The 10,682-nt window shown below is 47.9% G+C and overlaps 1 protein-coding gene across 1 annotated transcript; it reads left to right on the top strand.

Moving 5' to 3' along the window:
• The first annotated feature begins 5,395 nt into the window (after positions 1-5,395).
• LOC136056834 (acrosin-like) lies at positions 5,396-7,367 on the top strand. Its single transcript, XM_065749195.1, has 5 exons — positions 5,396-5,496; positions 5,586-5,783; positions 5,905-6,170; positions 6,435-6,592; positions 7,015-7,367. Exons 1-5 carry the CDS (start codon positions 5,396-5,398, stop codon positions 7,360-7,362), a joined length of 1,071 nt encoding a protein of 356 aa, XP_065605267.1. The 3' UTR covers positions 7,363-7,367.
• The last annotated feature ends 3,315 nt before the right edge of the window (positions 7,368-10,682 follow it).

Below are 10,682 nucleotides of genomic sequence, written 5' to 3'. Positions count from 1 at the left end.
TTTGGAACAATGTGATGGCAGTCTCTATGTCAGGCTTGCTTTCTATCCCAAGCACTCATATAACAGCAGTCTTGCTCACCAACTGATTTCATCACAGCAGGTTGTTTGCTCACACTTTCTTGTGCAAATTACCCTATGGGCCTTATTTTAGTTGGAGGTTGGACTTGATAACCTCCAGATGTCTCTTCCAGCCCCTGTGATTTAGAAATTCAGTGTGATTCTGCTGTGGACTATGAGAGTATATTTAGAGTGTAAGCTGTGGATAAACAGAATGAGAAAGGAAGGTTGAGAACCAAAGATTCTTCCAGAAGAGAAGGCAAACAAGTTCAAGTAAGCTGTGTGATGGCAGATCTCAACTGGAGGAAGTGTGTGGTTTGGAACAATTCACGACCCTGATTGGATTAGCACCTGTATGCACAGTTAAGGACTGTTTTGGGGAGTATTTTATTGACATGTAAAGGGGGGTGGGAAAGTTACAAGACAAAAAACTTGTGAAAGTATATTAGGGATGTTAAAACCAGTAATAAATGATTTGGATCGTCCACATTTGAGTCCATGTCTCAGACGCTGCATTCTGCAATACCCCTGCCCCAGATAAGGTGGCAATAACAACATCATATTCACAGAGATGCTGTTAAATCGACATTTTGAAGCACCACTCTGAGAGGAACATTTTTCCAGTTGCCATGCGTGGCATAGAATCATAGAATCCTTACAGTTGTAAGAGACCTTTAACTGTCATCTGTTCCATTTCTCCTGCAATGAACAGGGACATCCACAGCTCAATCAGGTTGCCCAGGATCTGATCCAGCCTCTCCTTGAAAATCACCTGCAACAACAGGACCTTCTGGGCAATATTCCTCCTCCTCCTCCCCTGTGCTGGCAGATTTTACCTTCTGGCAACAAGGGAAGAAGCTTCCCCATGGCACAGAGATCAGTCCCAGTCCAAACCTGCCCTGATCTTGCAGACCAACTGCGTTACATGCACAGATTTTATTACAGAACAGGAATATTGGATTTGCAGTAGCGTTTTTCTGCAGTCAGAGCCTGTCCCACTTGCTCTGACATTCCCAGCATCTCTGCAATAACTCAGATTTATCTGCCCTCTCTCTGGGGCTGTGTTAATCAGCTGATATTTGAAGGTGTTCCCATTAGGGATACTCCAAGTAGGTGAGCAGAGTAAGCTGGGGGGGTTGCAGAGCTCCAGCCCTGTGTGCCACTGCTGGGCTGAGTGACCCTGAGCAATCCAATATATTTTTTCATTGTATGTCAAATGCAGATGATGCTGCTTCCATCATGTCCCTTGATCTTAAGAGATTTGGGAATGAAAAATGTGATATAAGAAGAGCTTTTTCCTCCAGTGCCTCCCCTTTTAAATAGTCCCTGAAAGCGTACTTGTTCCCCGCTAAACGTAACACAATTTTAATTTGATTTGTGTGTGTGTCAGTTCTTGCCTGATACTCTTGTTCACTGGAAAGTCTAGGGAAGTACCTTAAATTATTCATAAATAATTGAAGTTTAGGGCCTGGAATGTGAGGAATCACGCCGCAGCTGAGCGAGCCCGGTCCAGCAGCGTCGCCCAACTGAACTACGGAGAGATTGTTTCACGCGTGCCCGCACCGTTGTGCAGGACAAGGTGAGCAGTCAGGAACCATGGGGAGTTCACTAACAAAGGAGCAACAAGTAAATCTTGAAGTATTATGGTTAGTTTTAAAGTTCCAGGATCAGCCTGCATCTGTTTCAGAATTAGCTACTTTTCTTAAATGGATAAGCAAAAATATCTGTGAATTTCTGACAACTGGGTTCTCTCTTGCTGGAAAGCTTTGGGACAAAATTGGCACGAAACCCTGGGAGGTTTCTATTACTAAAGACAGAATGGCTGCCAAACTTCTACCTGCTTGGCACTGAATCATGAGAACAGCTTCTCTACAGTAAAGACAACTGCAAATCATCCAGATGGTTGTTACAGCAGATAAGCAGAAATAGAGGCAAGTAGTTTTTTGGGTACACCGCAAAGGACATGGCAACAAAGGTGCTACTCCCTGTTGATTTGTCTGTTGGGCCAGATGTGTTACACAAACAGAGAACAAAATTCAGGAATGGGGGTGGGCATAAATCGAACTAATAAGCTTGTCAATAAGAAAGCAGGATGGACATCCTGTTGTCCCAGCAAGATAACCAAACAATGTCTCTCTTCAGGAATGATGAGGATCTCTCCCCCTTCAAGGCTGGAAAATTTACAGCAAAATTGACCCTTAGGTTTAATCCCCTTGATAACCAGAGTTTAGAATGTGATGAATATGCATGTGCTATACCTATGAATATGTATTTGTTTCTCTCTTTGGTGTGCATGTTTGGTGGAGAGATCCCCCATGCACCCAGAGCTGTAATAAAGGGAATAACTGCTTGACATATTTCACTGCTGTGTCAAGTTACTTTGTTGGATTTCTCGGCATTCGTGCCAAATCATGGAAGGGCTTAAACAAATTCGACAAGGAAGAATTTCTTCCAGCTATTCCCTATCTCCCTCACTCACACAGTATTTGATTTACACTGCAGAACTCTAATTTTTTAAGTTCATTGAGATATTCAGATGCAAAGTCCAGTTGAAGCACAGACTTTGTCTCTTGCCGCAAGATTCAGTGTGACTCAGTCTATGTTCCCATGCACAGGAAGGACAAACAGGTCTGGTGTTTCTTGAGGTCAGAAGCTTTCCTAGTGGTGGGCACTGATTGTTCCCCCTATTTAGAGCTCTTAACAAAGAAGTCAGCAATGAAATAACGAGAGTAAAGGTCATGCAGACAGAAGCATTTGGGTTCCTAGCCTCACAAAAAAGAAGCCTGAGCTTCCACTGTGACCAATACGAATGTTGGTGCCTATGCAGCAACCAGGACCTGGACATACCTGACCCACATGCTGTGATTGTTAAAATGTTGTCGCAGTTTCAAATTTGTCTACAAAGGAGGAAAAAAAAGCATCTCCAGGAGTCTGCTCAGAGGTTTTGTTCAACACTCGGTTCCCCTGGAGGCATTCGTCTTATTTATCAATCAGAGAGAAAGAACTGGAACAATAAAACCTCCCAAAAAATGGCCAAAATAGGTAGTCATGAGTCGTGGCCTTATCCAAGTCACCCTGTGTACCAGCTGCGATGGCAGAACCTCCCTCACCTCCCGCCTGTCACCACAGTACCTGCTTCTAGTCCAAGGTGCTCACCGCAGGGAGGCATCTCTCCACTGATCCAGGTGGATGCTTCACTCAGATTTGAAGCTTCAGGCTTCAGCCACACAGTTGTCAGGTCACAGATGGAGATCCGTACGGGCCCTTTGTTGTACAGCTGCAACCGGACCACCGGCTTTGCTTCTCCCCTGACACTGCTTGTTTCCAAGCCAAATAATTCTGGTGTGTCAAATCACTGCTAGCATTTATTCCTGGTCCTTTTGTTCTGCCTTTTCATAGGGCTTCAACAGTAGTTTTCCTGTTAACCAGACACATCTTTACCAGAGCTTGTAATAGACCAAGCCAAACACAAGCCAAAACTTGATTTAAAGGACTCCCTATTCAGTGTTGTCTTGTGACAACCATAATTGCTTGCCCAGTTAATATGATTCCTCACTAAATGATTAAAAAAGAAATCAGATTATTGAGTCCTGGAAAATCCAAGAGCATCTCAGGATCCACTCAGATCATAGAGCAAGAGAGCTGCACGACAGGTCTGGAGTGTCTCTCTCCCAGATGCAAGTGTGAGCTCACATGTGTGGCTTTCGTTTTTTAAACCTATTAGGCAACAATAGATAGACAAAGCTTTCCACTCAAACATTCAGACGCACACCACCCAAATCAGAGCAAAACCAGACAGTGTGGGTAGAACAATGAGACGCAGCGGTGATTTATGTGGCCTGTCTGGTGCAGGCTGCAATATAAGAGGTGTAAGTAATATCCTCACATTGTCATCTCTGCTGTCATATTATTAATAGCAATCAAGAGTTCAGTAGGTCCCTCTCTCATATCCCAGTAGAGCACTTTCGTGTGTAGAAAACAAATAAAAGTAATTTTAAAAATATGCTCATGGATTGCATACTAACAGGATTTAAGCCACCTCTGGGTCTATAATCTTACTTTTATCTTTTTGTCCTGTGCCCACAGAACCCCCAAACACCAAAGAAGCAGTTTCAGTGAAAAAGTCAAAGGCCACTTTAGAAAACTTGGAAGTCAAAATGAGATAGTGTTTCACACTTCGCAAACACAAGGGGTTTGTGTTGCCGGCATAGGTCTACAAAGAACCAGCCTTGTGCTCCATTCTTTTTATACCTCTGAGCTGTGTAAACTCCTCAAAACTGGAGGGCACACGTCACTTACACTGACATGCAAATCGTTACTGCTTTGTCTGCCAGGAAATCTGTGTGAGCCACAGCTGAGTTCACGTTCATTCTATTGACATTTTCACCAACGAGTAAATTGGAGGGTTGCACTGCTGACACACCAGATGTTATGCAAACTGCTTTTCAAAATAAGGTTTCCGTATATCTCTACAGATAAATAAATTAGACATTTGCAAATGGTGTGTGAATTTATTTCATTTAAATATGGTAAATCATCCATTTAAATACACACAACAGAAACTACTGTGTGTAAACCCTATCCCTCACACTCTATCTCACACAGTGTCAAAACCTCCATTTTCACCCAGGACTTTTCATTTTCCTGAAAATAGCTGTATCATCTATGTAAATGTTTTCCCTCAAGACCAATTGTTCTTCGCAGTAAGAACATTACACAGAAGCCTGGGTGCCTGATAATGGACATGGCATTATCAATGGGAGCTGAGCACCCAAGTGGGAGTGGAACTACTGTATGTCCTGAAGGATATGAATTTATGTCTTTACAAGACTAGTTCAGCATGTGCCAACTCCAGGCACACTCAAGTTTTTAATGTAGATTGGCTCCAGTTTTGATTTAGCACTGGGTTATTTTGATCCTTTGACTCATCTCTAATAACAAAAAGAAGCAAAACATTTCTTGCCCAATGAGACTTCTCCTTTCATGGTGATGCTGATCAGGACTGACCTTGTAATTCCAGTCTCAACAGAGCTCACGGAAGCACACAGGATGGCAGCACAAGAGTTAACCTGATTTTAAATTGGCACTGCACTCCTTTAGTCTCAGCACTAACAGAGAGCTGGGCTGACCCCAGCTAAGCTTACAGATACCTTCAAGTACCTCAGCTGCACTACTGCAGGCAAAGAAGAAGTCCTTCTTCATCCAGGTCCCGCCCGGACCCCCCCGCGCAGCCCCCGGCGGTGGCACAGCCCTCGGAACCGGCGGCTCTGTGACATCGGCACCGGGCACACTGCGGCCGATGTGACACACACAGTCGATGGTGACGAAGCTGGGCGCGATGGGTTGCTGCTCTCCTCCGGGAGTGATGGTGCTGCTGCTGCTCCTCCTCGTGCCGCTGGCCGCGTGCTGGCCCGTGCACGGCTCCTGGAGTGTCTGCGAGTGAGTGGCCCCCGGACAGCGGCTCACGTGCAGCGTGAGCGGGGCGAGGGAGCAGCCGGCAGCGGCACTCACCGTCTTTCTCATTGCAGCACTTGTGGGCTCCGGCCCATGGCCTCTTGGTCTGGGGGAACGCGCATCGTGGGCGGCACGGATGCCCCGCGTGGGGCGTGGCCGTGGATTGTCAGCCTGCAGACTACCTGGCTTGCGGGCACGGGACACGTATGCGGGGGGTCCCTCATCACCTCGCAGTGGGTCCTCACGGCAGCGCACTGCTTCCAGGATGCGAAGTAAGGGCTGTCCCTTTCCTTGAAGTTCAGCCAGAGGTTGGGTGCTCCTGGGTGCACCCCTCCTGGGTGCTGCAGGACATGGCCGTGTTCCTGCTGACTCCTTCCTCCATCCTTCCTCCAGTCCCTACACACCATGGCACGTGGTGATCGGTGCCAACGATTTGACTCGCCTGGGCCCTGAAGCTGTAGTGCGCAACGTGAAGCGGGTCATAATGCACGAGTATTACCACAAAGACACCATGGCCAACGACATCGCCTTGCTGGAACTGGACCAACCTGTCCTCTGCAGCTCCTACATCCAGCTCGCCTGCGTGCCCGACGCCTCGCTGAACATGGCAGAGCTCTCCGAGTGCTATGTCAGTGGCTGGGGACACGTGGGTCTGAGATGTGAGTATCCAAAATGTGCGACTAAAGCTTGGCGTGCTGCTGAGGCAGGGGGCAGGCATCCCTGATGGCGGCACTGAACCCCAGGGTGACACGCACCATGGTGATGTGTCCGTAGAGAGGGATGGGCCTGACCCATTTCCCGAAGCAGGGAAGGGTCGGTACGTCTCAGGACACAAAGCCAAGACCTAGGGAAGGGGGTTCACCCCCAAACAGGATGAGAACCGGCAAGGAGCTGACGCTGCCAATTGTGCACTTTGCTCTCAGCCCTACAGGAACCTGTCAAATCTTATCACATCCTGCAGGAGGCCAAGGTCCAGCTCATTGACCTCCGACTCTGCAACAGCAGCCACTGGTATGCTGGGGCCATCCATCTCCACAACTTGTGTGCTGGATATCCGCAGGGTGGCATCGACACCTGCCAGGTAGGAGCTGCACACCGACACGCAGCCGTGCTGTGCCTGCAAGCCAACCTCCCAGCGCCGGGTGGCAGCACCTCTGGAGCTCACCCCTCTTTCCCATCTGCAGCTCCTCCCCCGGGCTCCCCATGCCTCACAGTGCCTAGGACTCTGCCCAGAGAGCTCCCCAGATGCTCTTGGTGCCCTGGAGGTCCAAAGCCAGTCCTGGAACACGCCTCTTGCCTCAGGACAGATCATTGCAAAGAGATGAGGGAGGGAGAGCTACTTTCCATGCCTGCAACCTCTTCCCAGAAACTTTTATAGGCTCTAGCACCCAAGCCAAGCTATGCTGTGTACTGAATGTGGCTCTAGGGAGTGTTGTGAGAAAGCCAGCTGTGCAGCTGATGTGGCCCCCCAGTAACACCTTGGCCTTCTCTCCTCCTCTGCAGGGCGATAGCGGTGGTCCTCTGATGTGCAGGGATAAAAGAGCCGACTACTTCTGGCTCGTTGGCGTGACCAGCTGGGGGAAGGGCTGCGGGAGAATGCGCCAGCCTGGAGTCTATACCTCCACTCAGCACTTCCGGCACTGGATCCTGCTGCAGATGGGACTGGTGCCAACAGAAGCGCCCACTACAACACCACCTCCAGTGCATACGTCAACCCCGTACCAGAGGCCAACGCAGTCCAGCCCCTTTACAGCGTGTCCTTTTCCAGCCCAGAAAGTCTGGGATTTCATCAGTCGGCTCCAGGAACTGCTGCTTTGGTTCAGAGGAAACAAGGCTGAAATAGCCACGTGACCCACGGCAGGTGTAGCAGGACCCCTTTCTTCCCTGTTAATACACAAGTGCTGTCTGTCCTACCTTCTCTCTTCCGATTTCACCCAAATGTTGATGTTTACTCCACTGTAGAAATAAAGTTTCTCGTTTTCACAGCAACCCATGTCCCTGCTCAGTTTAATCTCCTCTGCCAGGCAAAGGCTTCCCTACCTAGCACCTGCAAAAGGAGGCTGGCACGTACACAGAGCATACGTGCGTGGTCCCTGACCCTGTGTCCCCAGGCCGTGCCCTCCCAGAGCCCCAGCTGTTCTCCTCCCCACAGCGTCCTGGCTGCCATCCCCTGCTGTGGCCAGGCACTGTGGGGCAAGCGCTGCAACGCCCTGTGAGCAAAGTAGGCACCTCCTGCTGCAGCATCAGCCCTGAAGAATTGATAGCAGTGAGCACAGCAGAAGCAGCAGTCCCAGCATCCCCCCCTGCCCCGTGCCAGGGGCCAGGCCTTTAGGAGACACAGGGCAAGGCACGCAGGAAGGCCTGGGGCTATGCACGCAGCCTCAACTGCTAGGGACAGGGAGTGATGGAAAGCAGAGCTCCTGAGCACACCAGAAGGAGGCTTGTAGAAGTGCAATGGGCCTTAGGAAGTGCTGATTGCAGCAGTGACTGCAAAACCCAGAACGGACTGACCATTCTGCACAGGGCAAACAGGAATCACCATTTATCCACGTGAGAACTCCCTGAACAGAACCTCAGCCACTTTCAGCCCTGCTTTGTCCTTGGGCTGGAAGTCCTCTTCTCTGCCTGATGCAGGGTTAACCCTGGCCCACCAGCAGCGTCTCTGTGCTCGTGCACCACCTCTAGCCTTGATTTAATCTCACCTCAGATACACAAAACCGATGGTGCATGTTGGGACACCAGAGCCCGAATCCTTCAGTGCCTGCCTTGGCAGCCGCCTCCAGTTCTCCAAGGCAAACACAGCCATCTTCCCATGTGCAGAATTCCCACCACAGAACTGCTGCTGCTCTTCACACTGGCTCAGTGAGCTCTCACATTGCACTGAGCTGGGAGGAAGTGTCCTAAGGGCAGGACAGGCTGGACTGATGGGCTGAGGCCAACTGGAGGAGGCTCAATAAGACCAGGTGAGCAGAGGCACAGACCCGCGTGTGGGAATACAAGAAAGTGTACTTAGAGCAGAAGTTGTGGAACAGCATAAATAGCATGAGAAAGGAAGGCTGAGAACCAAGGATACTTCCAGATGAAAAGAAAAACAAGTTCAAGTAAGCTGTGGGATGGCAGATCCTAATTGAAGGAAGAGTGCATGGCTTGGAATGACTCATGGAGCTGACCCTCAGCAGAGAGTCTGCAAAACTATTATGATATCAAAATCAAAAGTTACCTCCTCCGAGATGTGTTTTGCAGAGCTGCTAACTGACGGGAGGGTTTTTAGATCTGTTTTTCTCGAGACTCTCTGCCAATGATTGTGTGCTATTTTCTGTACGCCCTGTCTCAAACACTACAAGAATAATGCTGCCCAGGTAACAAAAGGAGCACGGTTTAACCATACTGGTGTAGGTCATGACTCTGGCCATTCCCTCCGACAACATTTCTCTCTATAAAATTGATAAGGATGGAGACTCTGACAAGCTAACAGTCAGTCCTAGACCACAAACAGATTTTAGACTAAGTTCTCATTGCCTTGGAAAGGAAGGAATGGGAAGCCTAAACCCTGGGGAGCTTTAGATTTCCACTGGGGATAACAGCATTACATATTTTCTATGGCAATCTCAAGGCCATGCACTTTGAAATCATCACTTACTATACATTTATCTTAAAAAACAAAATAAAACTAAAAGTCTGAACAACAAAAACCCATTTTTGGATTCTACTGGAAGCTTTTTTTACAGCTCTTCTGAGCTCTGTGCTGTTAGACGTGGTAACTTGCGGTCAGAATACAACCATGAAACTAATAAAATGCTTATAAATGCTTTCAGACAGTACAAAAGCAGCATTTTCTCTGAAATATATTAAGTGCATGCTGATATTGACATTTTTTCAGAAGTCTATAGAGTTCATATGTGGCTTCTCTATTAAGTCCCTCCTTGCTGGGATTTTCAGTGTTCTTGCTTCTCACTGCACCCCTGTAAGATCAGCCAGAGTAATACTTCCCATTGGTACACGTTACTTTTATAGCCAGAAATGAAAATAGACCTTAAAGTATAGAAGTTGAGATGGTTTAATATAACATCTTTCTCCAGGAGCTCATGACACAGGCTTTCTCCCAAGAGATTATCTTTTACTCAACGAGGAAAATAAAAGGGTGTCCTGCATCAGATAAGACATGCTGAGATGGAAGACTTTCCTCTCCAGTTGAAGTAACACATGTGTTAAGAAGAGTCTGGCTGAGTATTTTGGATCTGAGAACTCAGTATAGGTTTATGCAGGCAAATATAAGGTCATATACAGTGGAAAAAGGGTGAAAAAATATTTTTATCTTAAATTCTGGTCTAGAAGTTTCATGTAAAGGACTCATTTTAAGGAGTTTGGAAGCTGGGACTGCAGCAGACTGGTGACTTAGTGAGAGCGTCAATCGTTACTTTTTTGTGCTATATATATTATCCACAGCACGTGGACAGGGTTTCAGCTTTCATAACCCTATCTGAAGTGTGCGACCCTCTCCCTTTCCCCAGGGTACCTGCATGCTGATTGACCCCATGCCTGAAACCTAAGCAGTTCTGTAGAGAAACATTGCTCTTGCTTATTCCTGTGATGATGATGAGCAGAGCAAAACACATAACTCTATTAAACAAAAAAAAATCTGGGTCTCTAACAATTGCTCATCTGAGGGCAAGCAAGTTCCTGGCAGGAATGTGTGTGCACATACGTACTTTGAGGTTTTTGTCTATATTGCAGACCAGGTCTTGAGTGCTCTGTCAATTAAAGGCAGCAATTCAAAGTGATTCACCTCAGATTACGCCAACCTGTCTCTTGATGGAGCTTGCTCTGGTCCTGTGCCTGCAGGTGCTGCGCAGACTGCCGAGCCTGGAGCAAGCCTGCAGTTATGCTGTCAGCCTCGCTTAGGTCTAATGCTTTATGACAACTGTCTACCTGTAATGTGATAATGGGCTGAAAACCTCTGCAAAATTGATAGGGTCTCTTGAAAGGAGAAACTTCAGATGTGGCAGGCCTGACTCTTTCTTCCTCAAGGTTTGCTTGAGCTGCAGGAAGATCTAGTTCTCCTTGTGCCCCACCTGGAGGGGTGGCTGTGTAAGTGTCTGTGGAGCTACAGGCCTCCAACCCTCTCCAAGTGCAGGGGAGTCAACCTGTTGCATTTTTGGGTGCTTAAGATC

The sequence above is a fragment of the Cyrtonyx montezumae genome, unplaced genomic scaffold (genome assembly GCF_038088225.1).
Source record: "Cyrtonyx montezumae isolate F1298 unplaced genomic scaffold, pur_monq_1.0 scaffold_59, whole genome shotgun sequence".
Classification (NCBI taxonomy): Eukaryota; Metazoa; Chordata; class Aves; order Galliformes; family Odontophoridae; genus Cyrtonyx; species Cyrtonyx montezumae.
The sequence above is the reverse complement of the archived record's forward strand: the minus strand, read 5'-3'. Positions and strand labels throughout refer to the sequence as shown.